Source organism: Aptenodytes patagonicus, chromosome 1 (genome assembly GCF_965638725.1).
Source record: "Aptenodytes patagonicus chromosome 1, bAptPat1.pri.cur, whole genome shotgun sequence".
Taxonomy (NCBI): domain Eukaryota; kingdom Metazoa; phylum Chordata; class Aves; order Sphenisciformes; family Spheniscidae; genus Aptenodytes; species Aptenodytes patagonicus.
In genome coordinates this window covers 54,502,721-54,520,725 of record NC_134949.1, presented here as the reverse complement: position 1 = coordinate 54,520,725, position 18,005 = coordinate 54,502,721, and the positions used below count along the sequence as shown (strand labels likewise).

At 43.2% G+C, this 18,005-nt stretch overlaps 1 protein-coding gene across 1 annotated transcript in view; it reads right to left on the bottom strand.

Annotated features, from left to right (window-relative positions):
- The window catches only part of UTP20 (UTP20 small subunit processome component), a 67,369-nt gene that overhangs the window by 17,694 nt on the left and 31,670 nt on the right, over nucleotides 1-18,005 (bottom strand). The window contains exons 28-44 of the mRNA XM_076335509.1: nucleotides 16,485-16,628; nucleotides 13,968-14,047; nucleotides 12,835-13,061; nucleotides 11,719-11,863; nucleotides 11,219-11,306; nucleotides 9,703-9,846; nucleotides 9,015-9,065; nucleotides 8,774-8,926; nucleotides 8,075-8,230; nucleotides 7,534-7,674; nucleotides 6,466-6,603; nucleotides 5,058-5,197; nucleotides 4,449-4,528; nucleotides 2,296-2,585; nucleotides 1,662-1,801; nucleotides 1,023-1,179; nucleotides 85-183 (exon numbers count right to left, since the gene is read on the bottom strand). Coding sequence (XP_076191624.1) covers nucleotides 85-183; nucleotides 1,023-1,179; nucleotides 1,662-1,801; nucleotides 2,296-2,585; nucleotides 4,449-4,528; nucleotides 5,058-5,197; nucleotides 6,466-6,603; nucleotides 7,534-7,674; nucleotides 8,075-8,230; nucleotides 8,774-8,926; nucleotides 9,015-9,065; nucleotides 9,703-9,846; nucleotides 11,219-11,306; nucleotides 11,719-11,863; nucleotides 12,835-13,061; nucleotides 13,968-14,047; nucleotides 16,485-16,628 — 2,373 coding nt within the window. The remainder of the gene's footprint in view (nucleotides 1-84; nucleotides 184-1,022; nucleotides 1,180-1,661; nucleotides 1,802-2,295; nucleotides 2,586-4,448; nucleotides 4,529-5,057; nucleotides 5,198-6,465; nucleotides 6,604-7,533; nucleotides 7,675-8,074; nucleotides 8,231-8,773; nucleotides 8,927-9,014; nucleotides 9,066-9,702; nucleotides 9,847-11,218; nucleotides 11,307-11,718; nucleotides 11,864-12,834; nucleotides 13,062-13,967; nucleotides 14,048-16,484; nucleotides 16,629-18,005) is intronic.

Below are 18,005 nucleotides of genomic sequence, written 5' to 3'. Positions count from 1 at the left end.
GAGATAATCTACACAAAACTTTCTCCCAGAGCCTGCCCCAGGCGCTTCATGATGCTCTTTCCTTCAACCTTGAATAGCTTTTACCTCAATCAGGATATCTAAGCAGGGGTCCAAATCACCAGCACTGAGCCTGGTAGTAAGGCCCTTCAGTAACAGGTTCACAGTGAAAGTCAGCACATGGAGCTAGAGAAAAAGAGAACAGATCATGTTTCCAACCCCTTGCATAGACCTCTTTAATAATACTGGATGGGGAGACTCCCATAGCAGAGACATCACAACTCACACACTGCACTTGAGCTCTCATTATAGGGAAGGAGAAAAAGAAAAAAAAAAAAAAAAAAAAAAAATCACTCGGAGGACGAGAATCCATGTACCAGCAAGCAGGAAGAGGACCCCTGTCCCTCCGCACACTGGCAGGAGGGCCGGAATCTCCTCTTTCCCCAGTGCTCTTACTGGTATTTTTAGGCTGTGCTAATTGGCACTTTCACTGTTAAAGCAGTCAGAAGCTCATGCTATTCCACTGTGGTAATTCACATAGAAAATTATTCTTAACCTTTGGGTTTGCCGCTGTGGAAAGAGGAAAGACGAATTACTAGTCAGAGCCTTGGCTCTTGATCTAGGAAGCAAGACTTCAATTAGCATCACCACATACTGTCTGTGCAGTCTTGGTGGCAACTCACCTCAGATAATGCTTGGCCCTAATGAACTTACTGGAAAGATTCCCACTAATTTTACTGGAACCAGAAATTCATCCTTCACCTCCAAACCTCAACTCTTCACTGGGAAGATGGAGATCCTCTCTTCTTCCCTGCTTAGACTCTTAAGTTCTTTGGGTACAGACCCTCATTTGACACTTGGCATAATAAAGACTAATGTAGGCACTAGCAATAGTATTTAGTTATATCATGCCAAGCTATTCTACCAGTGCAAAATAATTTCAGTAACAACTTCTCTTTGGATTCTCCTCCTAACACATTAGAAAAAACCTACAGAGAGCAGAAGAGGAAGAATTTGAGCATTACCTGGTACCCATGGATGAGAGTGGACTGCATCTCTTTTAAGATGTACAGAAGGTATTCCACTCCCAACACTTCCATGATTTTAGTGAGGGTGTTACGGGCAATGTCTCGGATTTCCTGAAATCTGTTCCTCAGAAATGTGCAGACTTTCAGCAGGATGCTGGAAACGGAGATAGACAGCTTAGCTCACCCCCAAACAGAGCAGAACTAGTTACACTGCTAGCTAAGGAGGCTGCTTTTCAGGGCTGTTTTACAACCAGAGCTATACTCAAAGCCAGCGCCACAGAAAGGCTTAGTCATAGTCATATACACACCTACTGTCCTTCAAGACATTTTACAGATTTTCCTTTTTTTCTATACACTATTCTCTCCCCAGCTCTGCCACCCCTGCTTCTGCACCCTGCTTCACAGCTCTGCTCTTATTTAAGGATTTACCAAGTTCCTTTCAAACTTAGCTTTACAGAAGTCAAAAGCTGACAGAGGGGAACGTCGCTAGGAGAATGAGTTTCCAAAAAAAGTATTTAAGGACTGTTAGGATGCCCCTCTTGGATTTAGCCTTGTATGTAACCACAGCTTGAGAAAGGTGCCTGCACTCATTCCCAGAACAATGAACAGCATTTAAGGAGCTCCAACAGGATTTACCTTGGCAGGTTGGCTTCCATCACTTCTTGGGGAAGACACTGCATCATCCTGACCATTGCAAAAGCTAATGGAACACGAACTACCTCGTCATCATTCACAACGTTGGATTTCACAAGCTTGTGTTCCTCGTCTCTTTTAACCTTTTTAAGACAGAGCAAGACACAATGCACTTTTAACATACATAAACAAATCCTGCTTTTTCTCAACAAATCCTAGAAGAGGCCAACAAAGCAAGTTGCTGTCCTCTGCTGACTACAGGAAAAACCCAGACAGCTAAAGGACAGGTGAGATGAATCCCTGTGTTTTCAATACAGAAGTTAAGTTAGGTGCTAGCAAGTGGCTGAGAACTTTTCAACAGGCTGCACGAAGTGAATCGTTTCACTTGTGTGGTTCAAGCCAGTTCTCAGCAGGGAAGTGAAGACACCACACCCACACTGACCAGAGGGTCTGTCAGTAATCTCCATGACACACTAAAGGGGATGAAGCCTCTTTTGTGCTTTCAGGTGGTCTCCCTCCAGCTGCACCTATATTTTTTTTGTGTGCTGCATTTCCACTGGGCTCTTTGAAGTAGCACCCCAACCTTTATAGTAGCAGCAGAGGCCTGCACAACACCTTTCCAATGCCAACTCCTCACCTTTGCAACAATACATCTGTGCAATTTAGGCAAGATGTTGACTGTAACTGTATCTTGAATATGTTTGATCAGACACTCCAGCTCGTCTTTATTTCGGGGTAAGAAACAAACAGGTTTGGTCACTTGCTCAGCATCTTCAGATGTCTCAGCTGCTTGCTCAGCTTCTGCTGGCTCCTCAGGGAGATTCTTCCCTTTCTCTTCCTTAACCACCTCCTCTTCCCCTTCACTCTGCTCCAGCTCCATGGCTTCTTCACCCTCCACCACTGGCTCAAGGTCCAAGGCAGTAGTTTCTGTCAAGTAATTGTCAAAAGCATGGGTAAATACAAGAAGCCACAAAAATTGAGCCCTTTGTCCTGGTTTCAGCAGGGATAGAGTTAATTTCCTTCCTAGTAGCTGGTACAGTGCTGTGTTTTGGATTTAGGGTGAGAACAATGCTGATAACACACCGATGTTTTAGTTGTTGCTAGGTAGTGCTTACACTAGTCAAGGACTTTTCAGCTTCTCATGCTCTACCGACTGAGAAGGCTGGAGGTGCACAAGAAGCTGGGAGGGGACACAGCCAGGACAGCTGACCCCAACTGGCCAAAGGGATATTCCATACCATGTGACATCGTGCTCAGCATATAAAGCTGGGGGAAGAAGAAGGAAGGGGGGGGACGTTCAGAGTGATGGCGTTTGTCTTCCCAAGTAACCTTTATACGTGACAGAGCCCTACTTTCCTGGAGATGGCTGAACACCTGCCTGCCGATGGGAAGTAGCGAATGAATTCCTTGTTTTGCTTTGCTTGCATGCGCAGCTTTTGCTTTACCTATTAAACTGTCTTTATCTCAACCCACGAGTTTTCTCACTTTTACCCTTCCAATTCTCTCCCCATCCCACGGGGGGGGGAGTGAGCGAGCGGCTGTGTGGTGCTTAGTTGCCGGCTGAGGTTAAACCACAACACCCTTAAAAGAGACTCTTGTGATGGCTTTGGTCTGGACAAAACTCCTACCTATCATCAGCGACAGCAAACAATCACTAAGCATCAGAGTTGTTTTACTGGGTAGAGAAGCTCTGGCATGCCGGTTTCTGATTATCACCCCTCAGGGCTAGGCTTACAGCAAAGACTATGTTGCCTTTCAGCTAAACTCCACAGACAGCTTAGCAAAGTCAATGTGCTTGAACCTTAGGGAAGTGCCATTCACTTACATTTGAGAATTTCACAAGGCAAGAGGTACTGACAAGCACAGCTGTGAGATATCCTCCTCCTTCCTCAGAATTTCCCAAAGGCTACAACATAGGTAACCACAATGGTGAAGAAGCCAAAGATCACTTCTTCCCATGAAATAGTGGGGGAAGCAAAGCCAGGACATACAGCACCCTGTATGTTAGGCTGCGGATAACAGTAAGAGCAGCCAACATCAAGGACAAAAAGCTCATAAGCTCTTATGAGGAGCGGCTGAGGGAACTGGGACTGTTTAGCCTGGAGAAAAGGAGGCTGAGGGGAGACCTCATCGCTCTCTACAACTACCTGAAAGGAGGTTGTAGCGAGGTGGGTGTTGGTCTTTTCTCCGAAGTAACAAGCGATAGGACAAGAGGAAATGGCCTCAAGTTGCGGCAGGGGAGGTTTAGATTGGATGTAAGGAAAAATTTCTTTACTGAAAGAGTGGTGAAACATTGGAACAGGCTGCCCAGGGAAGTGGTGGAGTCCCCATCCCTGGAGGTATTTAAAAGACGTGTAGATGAGGCGCTTAGGGACATGGTTTAGTGGGCATGGTGGTGTTGGGTTGACGGTTGGACTCGATGATCTTAGAGGTCTTTTCCAACCTCAATGATTCTATGATTCTATGATATATAGCAGCAGCCACATGGGTGGGTGCAGACCTTGGTGAACCCCCAGATTTGCATAAACCCAGCCTGGGCTGTTTTGGCTTATGGAGGCCTGGGATGGAGAGGTAATGTGGAGATGGTTCCTCCCACCTCTCCTCACTGTGTCAACACACAGGAGGACAGTCTGCATTGCTCCTGAGGAGGTAAGTCAAAACTAGTTTTCCAATATGCACACTTTAAAAAGCTGGGAATAGCTGACCTCAAAAGTAAAACACAAAATTTAGATTAGCTGCACTTTGAACAATTAGAGGTAGTGTTTCTACAGTCAGGAGCAGAAAGGTCACCTTGGTTCTCAATGGTCACAAGCTGCTTTTCAAGTGTTTTGTGGTCAAAGTGAAAGGCTTCCAGCACTGTCTCCAACAAGCTGCGGAAGGAAAACACAAAGAGAGATCAGCTCTCCACCCAAAAAGGAGAAGCTGCATAGCCCAACACAATGGAAAACCTTAAAAGAGCTTTTTAAAAAATTCCAGACTCAGTGACAGTGCGGCTTAAGGAGGTTTATCCTGAAATAACAACCCAGGAAATAAAACCTGGTTGCTTTTCAGCTAGAAACATTCAGTGACCTAGCTCACTGTGAAACCTCACAGACAGTGGTACTGGAGCAGTGGAGGTGTCCCAGGAGCAGGGACAGCCTGACAGGAGCAGAAGCTGCTAATGTTGGCATGCACTCAGTGAGACACAGCATGAGAAAGCAATGATCTGTTAATGCTTCATAGCTCAGTCACATCAAACTGCAAGACCACACCTACTTTCACTTGCATAAGCCCACCTCAAAGTGGGCAATCTCTCATCCCAGGGAAGAGGCTAAAATCCATGTGATGCTCCTTAAGACACTGAATTTTGCCTTAGCAGTCTTCAGAGAAACCTAGAGCAGCATTGTTCACAGCACCTACCTGACTCCCAGCTTTGGACTGATCTGTCCTGTTTGCAGGACATGGATGAAATGCTTTAAGTGGTACAAGTAGGCTGACCACGAGAGATGACGGCAGACAGCTCCAACAACTTCAACCGAGGCTGTTACCATATTTTCATGCTGCCCAAAATATAGAAATTCAGTTGTTGTTAGCATTCATGCTGAACATGCATCTAAAGCATACTTTACTCAAAGCAACAAGAGCCAGAAGTAGTAATGTCTGTCTAGTGGGGATGCTTGGTATTCAGCTCTTTTAGATCTCCTCCTGATCACCAGGTAAAAAATAAAATAAAATCACAGCTCCCCAAGCAGATCTCCAGACACACTTCCTCCAAATATTTCTGCATGCATTTAACACTTCCCACATAACTAAATCTATGGGCTCACTTGTGTGAAGAACTAAAAACCAGTCAAGATATCTAAACACAGACACATGGCACATTGCTGGGCTATGCTGATCAACTAGAAATACACATCATTACCCCATTTCTAATGTGAAATAAAATGTGTTTGTTCCTTCACCAAGGTTTCAACCAACGCATTTTACCTCCCATTGGTCAAAGAGCGACTGCAGTCACTCTACTGATGGGCACAGTCTGTATGGCTGCAGGTGGTGGGTCCTGTGCCTAAGCTCTAATTGTTTCAGCTTCAGAAGAGTATTTCTGACAGTAAGCGAATTAGCACTTGCTCGGTCTGACATAAGCAGCTCTGCTGTTCTCCTGATAGTGTGCAGGGACTGTACAGAAGCGTGAAGCCTTGCTTTTCCAAGTCGTAAGTAGAAAGTCTATCCACATTGACATTACAAGTAATTTCACCACATATGTTTTCAATAAAATGTATGGAAAGTGATTAACAAAATGTCACCCTTCAAACTTTAATTACAAAGCTACTAATGATTTCAGAGGTTTTCAGCTGATTCCTGCAGTTCCCTCCAGAGAAAACAGTATGTAGTCCCACCTCAATTACTAGGCACAGCCTATGTTCCCCACCACACACATTCTGCTGCCAAAGAGTGACTAACCTCACAACTGAACAGGAAGAGAGCAGTTTGGAGGCAGAGGGGAAAAAACCAATAACCTGATTGCAAAAAATGCAAACAAATATAACCCCAAGTTAAAAAAAAAAAAAAAAAACAACCAAACCCCAAACAGTTAAGAGATCCATCTTCGAGAAACAGGACAGGTTTCAGATATAGGACTGGGCCCAGACTGCATCTGCACCTTCCAAACCCTCTTTCTGCCACCAAAAGCAGCACAGTGCTCTTGTCTGAAAGGGGAACACTCGCTCCACAAACCTATCAGTCTTTTAAAGTGGTTAGTCTTTTAAGGAGAATGGTATACAAGAAAGGTGAAAATATTCAAATGGATGCATTCAATTTAAAAGCCTACCTTAAGCATTTTTTCACTAAAAATGGCAGTAGTAGCATAAGGCATGATGTAGTTCTGCAGGGATTTGGAAGACAGCACAAGCTTTTTTTCAGTGAGCTGCTTAGCCAGTTTCCTCAGAGCTCGTGCTCTCCTGTGGATCTGAGCCAAACATGAGAGACAGTGAATGAGGTGGCCCTTGAGTCACAGCTAGCATGAGGGAGCACATACATTCAGCAGTTCTGAAAATGCCTCAGTTTTAAGTAATGACATAAACATATTACGGTCATTTCCCAAGGACGGGCCATGCCCTTTTCTTTCCTTCAGTCTCTGGGCTTTCACTAGCCTTTTGCCTCAATAAATATTCCAACTTGATGGGATATTTCACTGTGAGTTCACAATCGTAAGACACTGCCATCCTCAGGTATCAAACAAGGGAGGCAACTGATACAAGATGAGAAGGCCTGATAAAATTACAAGGAAAAAAATTTAGACTCTACATAAAACTACAGATGTAGCAAAGGCTCTCTGCATCTCTGAAAGCAGGAGAAACGCTGTATTTTCATACTGCAAGAAAAACCAGGAGACCAGGTTTTGTGCAACATTAATATTACAAAGGCCTGTGAATGAAAAGGGCCTGCAGAGCCTCCAGACAGTAGCAAGGAACAGGCTATTAAAAACAAAAAGACCTGTTCCCTGCCTGTGTCAGAAGGATCCTCAGGACTGTTGCTGACTGTGGGCTGGGTCACACACAGGCTGTAATGTGGAGTTGCCTGCTCAAGATCATGAACAATCACTTAAAATGAAAGCAATTCTTTTAGCCAAATTAGGAAGAAGTAAAAAAGTGCTGCTAAATCATAGAACCAAGAAATTTCTAGATAGAAATATGACTGATTTGCAATCACCCATGTGATGATGACCACATTCCCCCCCCCCCCTTTTTTTTCCCCCCAAAAAACAGTATCTAATGACACAGGTTCAATTTCTCTGTAAAGACAGCGCATAGATGCTTTGGAAAATATTACCCCATGGTAAAACGCTTTTGCTTTGGCAGGGGGAGAGAGGCACTAGGGAATGCCTGTCACCTTTTACCTGCATGTGTTTCATGTTCTCAAAGAAGTCCATGTCGGGATCATGGCAGTTGGTCAACTGGACCAAATCCCGGAATTCGGGATTTGCTGGGAATGTCTGAATGAGGCAGGAAAGCAGTGACGTGTAGTCCTGCTGGATGCTCTGCAAACAGCAAGCAGTAAACGTTAAGTACCCCTCGGAGAAGTTGCTACACACTCCTCAGAAGAGCAGTGCTGTCATTTACAAGTGTTTCAGGCCAACAAGTCCTATTCTTTGGTAACAGCAAATACATCTATATTTTGGACTGCACATAAATTAAAGTCTCCCCTCCAAAGAATGAGCTACAACTAAGAAAAGCTGAACAATGGCAAAGAAACACAAGACAGCTGAGTTCTATAACTTTTTAGATTTTTATAATATTTCAAATGAAGGGTAAGTTTACAGTGGGTACCTGCACTTCTTATCCCAGCAAGGGACTCGGAGAACTCATCCATAAAATGTCTCATATACCCTGGTGCCCTGAAGACAGCTGGAGATGTGTAATCAGATAGCACTGTCTTACCTCAGTCTTACTCTTCAGCCCCCTTCTCACAGACTCCAAGAGAGTGTGCTGGATTAGCTCCTTGTAGTCATCTTCTGTGTGGTCGATTTCTGCCAGTCGGCGGATAAAACTGGTCAAGCAAAGGCTTGCGTTGTCACTAAGAGCCATATCCCCTAGCTGAGTGGATGAAGAAATTGTACCACATGAGTCTGGATATAACACCTTTTTCTCCCCAAAGACTGGACTGACCAGTACCATTGGACACAACATAACAAGGCCTGTAGAGACCCAGTAACTCGAGACCCTTCCTGTAGAGGTTCTAGTCCTGCATTAATGCCCACCTTTCCAATCAGGAAAAATCCTTTTAGATTTACCAGCAGGCCCACACAACCAGAACATGCTGCAACAAAAAGAAATGCAGCCTTTCAGGACTGTAATATGCCTTTTATACAGTACAAATTGACAGAACAGTTCCAGGGCTCACTGATAGAAAGGTGCACTGCGCTTGGGTGAGCCTTCTTGCTGCACTGTATTCGCCCTTCTGGACACACAGATGAAAAGGCAAGTGGACAAAACGTAAAAACGGGTATTTGTAAGAAGACTCAAATATGCTCTCTGAATGTTTTGCAGTGTCAAAAAACAGCCAATGGAAATAATTTGGAAGTTAGATTCATCGCGGACACATGGTGCACAAAGCAAGAGAAGGAACATTCAGCCAACCTGGATGGTATAGAAGCAGTTGTGCATAACGGGGATGAGGAAGTCGATATCCACTGCTTGCATTTCCTTGATGTGGGTTGTGATTGACTGGAATGCTGACAGACGTACATCAAAGTCGATATCATCAAGATGTCGTTGATCAAAGGCATTCAGCTAAGAGAGAGCAAGTCATTCATGAAAAAGGCCAGAAACATGACAATACAATGTTGGGGAAAAAAGTGAGCAAAGAAACTGTGCATACCTTAACAACATCAGTAATATACTTCAATTCACTGTCCAAATCAGATAAAGTCTAAAAAGAAACATAAAATAAAATAGTTTAACTGTTACAGTTGTTAAAAATTTGGAGAACTCAAGACTTTACCACTTGAGACAAAAAATAAAGCAAGGAACAGCATCAATCTTTCTCCTGTTAGAAGCTTAATAAAAGTCATTCTTCCGTAAGTTGGAAGATGTGTGTTTTAAGTTCCTAAGTTTCTAAATATCTACACTGAGTGTTTCCTGGGTTTTCCTGCTGAAAAAAAAGTTATGTAAGTCACTTCAAAGAAGTACAAAACAGCCTGACTGCTATAAATCTGTGAGAGAAGAATACAAATAAAAATCATCTTCAGGATGCTGAAATCCATTCTTATTTCATAAAGATACAGAATTCATTACGGATGAAGTGTGCTTTATTTAGTTTCTCTTACACAAAAGAACCCTGGTAATGCTCACGTCAACCAGGCTGTAAGCCAAAACTTTTACAAATCTTCTTGCAAGCTCATTAATTTCTATCATATACAATTCTGTTACTTTAACTTAACAGATAATGTAGATTAAAAAGGTTTTTAAGCTCATGTACAACAAAGATAAATACTGCTATTTATTTTGTTCTTGATCTCTTAGAACAAGTGAAAAAAAGCACAGAAAGACATGTAAAAACGCAATACCTGAAATACCAAGCACAACTTATGTCGAGACAGTTTGTTCTGGATGACAGAAAAAAGCTTTGCCAGTGGTTTGAGAAAGCTTGTAGGGTTTGAGCAATGCCTCAGCAAGTTCTGCACTGTCTCCAGAATGTCAATCTCTGTACCCTGAAAGAGACAGGTAACTGTCAATAAATACTGAAACCTCACGAGATTATTTCATTTCCTTGGGAAATATTTCAAGAGACAGAGTGAACTTAACCACCATACTGTATTTTATTCAGATCACAGATACTGAATGAGAACAAAGAATTAGGAGGACACACTCAATGCAATCATCAAATCTCTCAGAAGCACTTGCAACCTTTCAATTAGACACAAGCACAATACTAGAGAAGAGTGCCATCATGATGAAGGCTTCTTTCTTGTGTCTTTCCTCAGATGACTCAAAGGTCAGGAGAACTAATAGTGCTTTAAAAAGTAGTCTTTCTTTAACCTGTGAAACGAACATTAACAGCACCATATACTTGTATGATCTCCCTGAATGGAAATCATATATGGTCCACTAATGAGTCACAGATTTAAAAACCAAGAATCCTCTGTGAACAATTAAATGACCACTTGCAAAGCAGAAGCTACAGGTTGCTGCCTAGCAGTTCTTTCTGCAAACCTAAAATCTCTCATTGAGCAACTGCATGTCTTTTAAGAAAAACCAAGACCCAAGCCTTGATCCAAGGCTTGATTATTGCCTTGATTATTCAGGCAATCAAGCTGAATAATGAATAGATTCATTCATTGTAGATGGGACTATATTTCTGAAAACAAGGTTTGGCAGCAAGGGAAACCCAGACAAAATAGTCTACCAATATCCTCAGTGCCTGAATTATTTAACAGTTTACAAAAGCCTAAGCCATGGAGAGCTCTGCTTCCTTCAACGGCAGCCTATACGCTTTGCATGCCCGAGGAATTTAGGATTTTAGGGAAGTTTCAGTTTTGAGATACACTTCTGTACCCACATATGGATTCCTTAAGAGTGGAAGGAGAACAGAATGGAAGCGGGAGATACGGGTTCATCCTGCAACAGACCAGCATAGCACTGCCCATTACACAGCATGTACTACATACTCAACCATATGTATTCATATTGCTGTCCAGATGCTGTGGCTTTGGATTTGGGGTGCATAAAATCCACAGCAAAGAAAAGCATTTATTTCAAACACTGCAAGGAATTTGGTGGATTGACTTACAGTGGCAAAGGAAGTAAAGATTGCATAAACACTTCTGCAGACCTTCCCCATGAAAAGGGGGAACAGAGTCAGCCTGGGCACTGGCATCCCTCCAAAGCATCCAGTGACTTGTACACTTCAACACGCAATAACACAGCATGCTGAGCAGACTACAAACGCATGAAGACTTGATTTCAGGCTAAACATGAGAAACGGCATGTAATCACTAAGATTTTTAACTGCATCTTAAACAAATCTACTTTATTAAAAGAAAGACGTATGTTTAATAGGGGGGGAAATTAATTTCTACCTACCTGTTCCATGTTACTCTGATAAAGAAAAGGAAGGAGAAGGCTCACAAGCACTGAATTCTGACTCTTTTCTTGTATAAATTTGCTGATCCTGCACAATGAGACAAGGTAATTTACTATTTTATATCAATCCAATCACCAGCATAGAGCAAAGAAGAACTCAGTCAGCACTAGTGCCGTATCACGGGGTTTTGTCAGCCCATCCATCTGTACCCAGGCTAATAGAGCATACCGACCAAAATCATGGTATCAGCCCAAGTATTCAGTTCCCTATGACTGCAGGCATTTCTGTACCTTTTCCTACCCCCAAGAGGCATTGGTTCTGAGTACCAACAACAGAAACAGCTAGAATCAATTTCTGAAAACTTTTCCCCTCAGTCACCAGCAACTTGCAAGGTCAATGAGATGTAATGGTTTTTAATTTGCAACCTATTACGAAAAGCCTCTTTCTTCCTCCCTCCTTCCAACTTTTTAACTGTTTTGAGCTCTAAAGAATCACTTACTTGGAAAGTATACTCAGCTCTTTGCTGACTTGAGCTCTATACTTCTTCTTTTTCACCTTCTCCACATTTAACATTGTTTTGCTGAAGTACTGAAGTATGGCAGGAACATGAGGCAGAACCAAGCGGCAACCTAGGCTTAGGATCTCTGTAAGGGATACAACAGTTAGCAACACCCAACTCTGTGCTGCAAGCAACAGAAGGGAGATCCAACCCTACACAAACAAAGGGGAAAACACAGACAAAGGAGGTTTCATCAGTGGAAGAAAAAAATCAATGGGAGCTATGAATGTGTAGGGCAGCTGGCTGCTGGGAACATGCACCAGCACTTGCTGAGACCAAGTCTAACATGTCTGAGCTGGGACCAAAGAAAGCACACACAGAGAATAAAAGCTCTCCTCACAGATTTCAGTAACAGTCCCATAAGTGTGGGCTTATCAAAAGGTACCAAGGAGGTTCCTCAAAGGTAGTAACTGTCTCCTAAAATGGCTGGAGCATTTATAGATGCAGTTTTCTTTATTCTACCACTGACCTCTTATGCAAATCAAAGCTGCCATAACACAGGCACAGCGATAAGTGCTCTCCTTCCCACTACCTTTGAGTGTTACAGGTGAAATATGGCTCCACAGTATCAAACACAGCACACCACCCTTCCTGTCTATTACCACCCAAAGATAAAAGGAATCAATGGCAGGTCTTTCTTGTCAGAGAACAGAGACTAAACATCAGTGATATGTGACCATGTGCATGCGGGGAGTGGGCTTTTATATAAAACTTGATGTCAGGCTCAGAGTCAAGTCAGCAATGCAGTTCTTCAAGTTATCCTATCATTCAAAGCTTCACAGACAAAACAAGTCGACAACACATTTTCCCTCTTCATAAGGAATTTCTCCATGCTCAGGACCCTGACACTCAAATGTGGATCTCACCAGTCACGAGACAAGCAAGACTTTACAGTTCTTAAGCATGCCAAGACAAATTTGTACAGTGACTTTTCCATCTCCACTGGGAGGTCTCCTTCCCTGGTATTCTCAGCCAGTGCAAAGACAACCTCAACATAATCTAACACCTCCATCCAAAGCACCCAATGGGCCTCTCACGACTCTTACGCAGGCATACCTTCTGTCACATCTCCAGCGACCATGACAACAGTGTCAGTCACGCTCAAACTGGAAACGTGCTCCGTGGGTTCAAAATCTGGGCTGTTGAGAAGGCTATCAGTTATGTCCATCACAAGACTGGATGTGGCCTCAGACAGATTCTTGGCTGACAGGATAGCAAACACATTTGACAGTATATCACACTCTGGGTGATCTGGCTGCTGCTTGGCCAGCAAGGGGAAATACCTAAGAGAAAGATTATAAAAAAGGTAGGCTGAAAATTTAAGTTTAGAACTTCATAATTCTTTGGTGCAAAAAGTCACACAATAAGATAATGACTGTCTTCTACTTCAAACAGGGAAAAAGTGCAAAAAATCACAGAATGACAGCGTCATGAAAAATAGAATGAATGGAGGTTGAGAGGTCATCAAGTCCCTTTTCTTGCTTCAAGATAGCATCATCTAAACCTAACCCTTTCTCCACAGACGTTTGTCCAAGTCTCCTGTTAGTCTGCTCCTAACCCAATTATCCAATACCATTTTTTACAGAAGTTTGTATATAAGTTATTCATGCCTACAAATGACATGTCTTAAAACAGATACTGGATAATTTAGCAAAGGAAAAGCGGTGAGTCTGTGGAAGAGCTAAAAATCACTCAAGACAGCTGAGTTGGAATTTCATCAAAAACAGCTCTCTTAAAACTTCCAGTGTCAGAACTTCAGTCACAGATTCTGTGCAGAACCTGCCCACATTCTTTCATAAAATAGAAAAATAGGAAATCAAAAACATGAATGAAATTATGTATTGTAAAACTGACTCCCCACCTCCCAAGACTAAGAAGTCATTGGTCAAGACACAGACATATTCTAAGAAGTCAGGCCTCCTCCTTACCCGTCAGCTGGGTTTGGGCTACATATCTGCTTGGTTGTTCATATATGGGAAAAGCAGTCCAATAAAAAGAGAGTAATTGCATAAACTGGAAAGCTTCACAATTGCATCTGGACTGCTATCAAAAGACTAACAGTCTAATGGAAAAAGAAAATATGGGTTTTGACACAATTATTCATAACCTGTTATTAGTGTGCTCTTTTCTCCTTGAGTTTTGTGTACTCAGGAGAAGTACTTATGCTTCTTTGTGAGGAGAACACTTACCTGGGATTCTTACTCCAGGTGTGAATGATTTTGAGCAGAAAAGTTGGAGAATACTGACTCTCTGAAGCCAATCTGCAGACCTAAAGGAGATAAAAATCAGATACCAATGTAACACGAGCAGGTAAAGCCACTTAAAAATCTCATCTCTAACAAAGACCTCACTATAATCTATAGTTTACCTTTTTTTAGAAAGTAATTTCATCATTTTTCCAGCTCCCTCAATATTTGTGGAATCACTCTTAGATTATCTTACTCCTATTTATACACTATTCCAGCTACTATTTTTACCCTCCCCTTGAAACTGGCTCCCCATGGAGCCTCACATTTGCTGCAGAGACCTAGCAACCTCTGTGGACATACCTATGAGATCTCAAGCATGACACCCAAGACTCACTCCTCCCACATTTCCTATGCCCTGGCCACAGCACCTGCCATTCCAGCATCTGCGCTATATCTCCATGGCCTCACTGCTATAAAAGCACCCTCTCTGCCCAGGGAGAGGCTCAAGAACTGCACCACACCACAGGAATGGGATCTCCTAACAGGGTTCTGTGTCCAAAACAACCCCACCTAAGAGTTGCCCAGCCTAGGTCCTACACAGTAGCTGTTGCTCCTTCACGTGACTGGACACAGGCAAGAGACCCAGTGCACGGGCCTGGCTCCCTCCTCTCTGCCACTCCACAACCCAACAGGCTGCACACAAGTCACACAGCTGGGTTTCCACCCTGACCAGAGCTGCACTGTCAGCAGGGCACCGTTAGTGAACACACAGGCAGGGGAGGCTCCAGTGCATTCAGGGGCAATAGTCAGGATGGTGCATGTGGGGTTTGGACTAGCTCAGTCTGGGCTCAAGACCTGACCATAACAGAAAAGAAGGCAGGTCTGACCATCATAACCAGGATCTTAGAAAGCTTCTTCTCCTGCCCCCAAAGGCTGGTAATGTTATTGCTCTGCATAAAACAGAGCTTTTCTGAATGATGTACAATGAAGAGTAAACCATTAATCCAATCCTGCAGGAATGCTGCTGTGCAGGCTAACGATATTGAGCCTCTGCAGCAGATTCCTGGGTTATGAAGAGCAGCAAACTCCAGTTCCAAGTACAAGAAGCTTAAAACAATTTGCCCTCTCCAAGAGTTTTTATACAATTCAGTTCCAAAGCCTTAAAAAAGGAAAGTACACAAGTCAAATGATTCTTCTGCCAAAACCAGATCTTCGTGGAGTTCACTGGTAGAGACTCCCTCTAGAGGGAGCTTCTGGATCGTACTACCATCCAAGCTCCAAAACCAGCTCTGTCTTCCTGACATCTACAAGGACAACAGGAATTCTAACTATTTAACAACAATTTTGCATCTTGTTCAGATTTACTCAGCGTTTCCAAACACAATGCTCCCCAAAAGCATTAAGTGCTTTGCTGACTTAAAGCCTGAACCACATGCTTGAACTGCTCTGGGACTGCAGTAAATGTTCACTGCTTTGCTCATGTGGCACCCTGGCCTTGAAAAGACTCCATGGACAAACCAGGAACATACAACTCCCTGTTGCTCAGCTCAGTGAAATACAGAGCTATATGCACTGCCTGAAAATATTTTATCTACTGTTTGTCCACATACACATATTACATATCACATATTGTTACTGGTAGAGCAGAGAAACAGGGTCGGAGTAAACAAACACAATGTCTAGACAAGCAGATCTGGGGTTTCACAGACCACAGCAGTTACGCCTGGTGCTCTTTGACAGGCTTTGCTGCTGCAAGGAATTTGGACATTTGGATACCTCAAAAGCCTCAGTGGAAGAGCTCTGTTGGAGTCAGCCCATCTTGCTCAGTTACCCTTTGAGTGGAGGTGACTGCCTTTAGAGCAGAGACAACCCATCAACTGGTACAGGCATTCTGATAACCTCAGAGCCCAGTGCACTGACACAGCCAGCACAGTTTCATTTTAAATACGGTGTGTTCTCTCTTCCTCTCACAATAGTGCATTTTCCCAACTGAGAGGTGATCTGAATTTCTCTGGTGAAGGCCACAACTCTGTGCTTTGTTGCTGTGCTCACACGGGACTCCCAGCAGGCAGGCACAAGAGCACACAGCCCACTGACAAACCCTGCTGAGTCCTTCCTTTCCTGCAGCAGCATTTGTTTCTGCAGTTCCCTACCACAGGCCCAGTAACTGCCACACAGAAAAGTAGCAAAGTGCACCTAGATGTGACTAGTATTATTTTTCTTCCCTGAAGTATCCAGGGGAGAAGTCTGCTTCTGTGGTTAAAGAACAAAGAAATGACATCCATTTTATTCAGATGAATTAATTTGTACTTTAGCCTGTGACTTAATTATTCCAGGACTAATCAGACATGAGCCAAGAAACCAGCCTTGCACAGATACATCAGAATGCCAGAATCTGTCTGAGGCCGCATCCAATCTTGTGACAGACATAGCTGACATGATTGGACTCCAGTGCAGCTGGAGTTCTCTGCATGGTGCGTTACACACAAGTTGTTTGGAAGAACGAGAAAGACTTACCTGAGGCCATACCACTGCATGGAAAACTGCATCAATCTCTTCCACACTGAAGCTGTAGGTCTCATAATCAGAAAAAAACTCCGCCACAAGCTTGAGTCCAAGACGTCTCAAATTCTTCAGTGGATTAATCAACCTAGGTTGGACCTGTAAAAACAAAACAAAAACCCCCCAGTAAGACCTTTGCAGAACAACTACTAACTACTTGCTCTGAAATTAAATACAGCAATTCATTGACCACAGACACAACCTTTGCTGGAACTATCACAATGTTCTTCTGTTTTCTCCTTTAACTTGTTCACAGTAGCAATCTACCTCTCACAGCTGACCTAAATTTTTCTAAGGGGTGCCTGTTCCCGCACTTAGTTACACAGGACTCTTTCAGCTCATGAAAATCCATGCTGACAGGTTTGAAGTAGCATCTGCCCTTTTTGGACAAAATGCAGAAAGCTACAACACAGTTACATTTCCATCCCTGACACTTAAATAATTCTATTTTACACAGGAAATGACCCAGCTCTCAAAATCAGCTCTCGAAAGTGAAGTTGTACTTTGCACACTGAGATCTACTGGGAAGAAAAGAAATCAACAGGCAAGGAGAAGCGGGAGGAATACAGAAGGCAAGAATGTGAAATACAGAAGGCAAGAATGTGAATCACCTCCTCCAACGGCGCGGGGGGGGAGTATAGCATTTGGTTACAGGAGGATGCTTCCTGTACCCATTTAGCGCTTACGTTCCATAGCCTTTCTTGGGGAAAACATTTCAGTAAGGAAATCAGCCACAAAGCTAATCATGAAGTTATTCATGCACTGCTGCATTCTGACTCTTCTCCTGGAGAAGAGTCTTGACTTGAGTAATCTAAATTATTTCCATACTGTTCAGTGAAGCTCACAGTGCAAACACATGAGGTAGCTTCACAGTGCAGAGGTACTGAACTCCAGTCTCAGAAACAACAGAGCCATGTCAGAGCAAATAAAGGCCGCTGCCTGAGACTGGAGCTACGTCTTGTGCTCTTCAGGTCTCCAGTACAGATCATGATCCATCACACAGAATAAACACTTGTATCTCTTATTTTGCAAAGCAGCTTTGGTGTCAAAGCCTCACTGAAAGACATCACAATTTTTTTATTTGAAGTACCTATGGACTTCTGAAGACACTACCCTCTACCATGCAATACACTGCTATACTCCCTTTGCACCCAAAATCACAGGTAAAAAGACAAAGAGGAGATGGTGGAAAAGGAACCAAACATGCTGTTGCCCAGGACCTCCCAAGCTGTGCTGAATGTGTACTAATGGTGTGCAATCAGCTTCCAGGCAGCAAATGAGCTGCTTGAAGGGCCAAAGAAAGCACTAACCAGGCTGCGAGTGCTAATGGTGACCCCCCAAATGAAATAATTCTGGGTCTCCCACCGTTCAACTGCCGTAAGAGCCATCCTCTAAGATCAAGTCTTTGAGAGGACAAAGAAACTCAATACTGAACACAAACAGTAGGAAACAGTAAATGGATAACTTCGCTTAAAA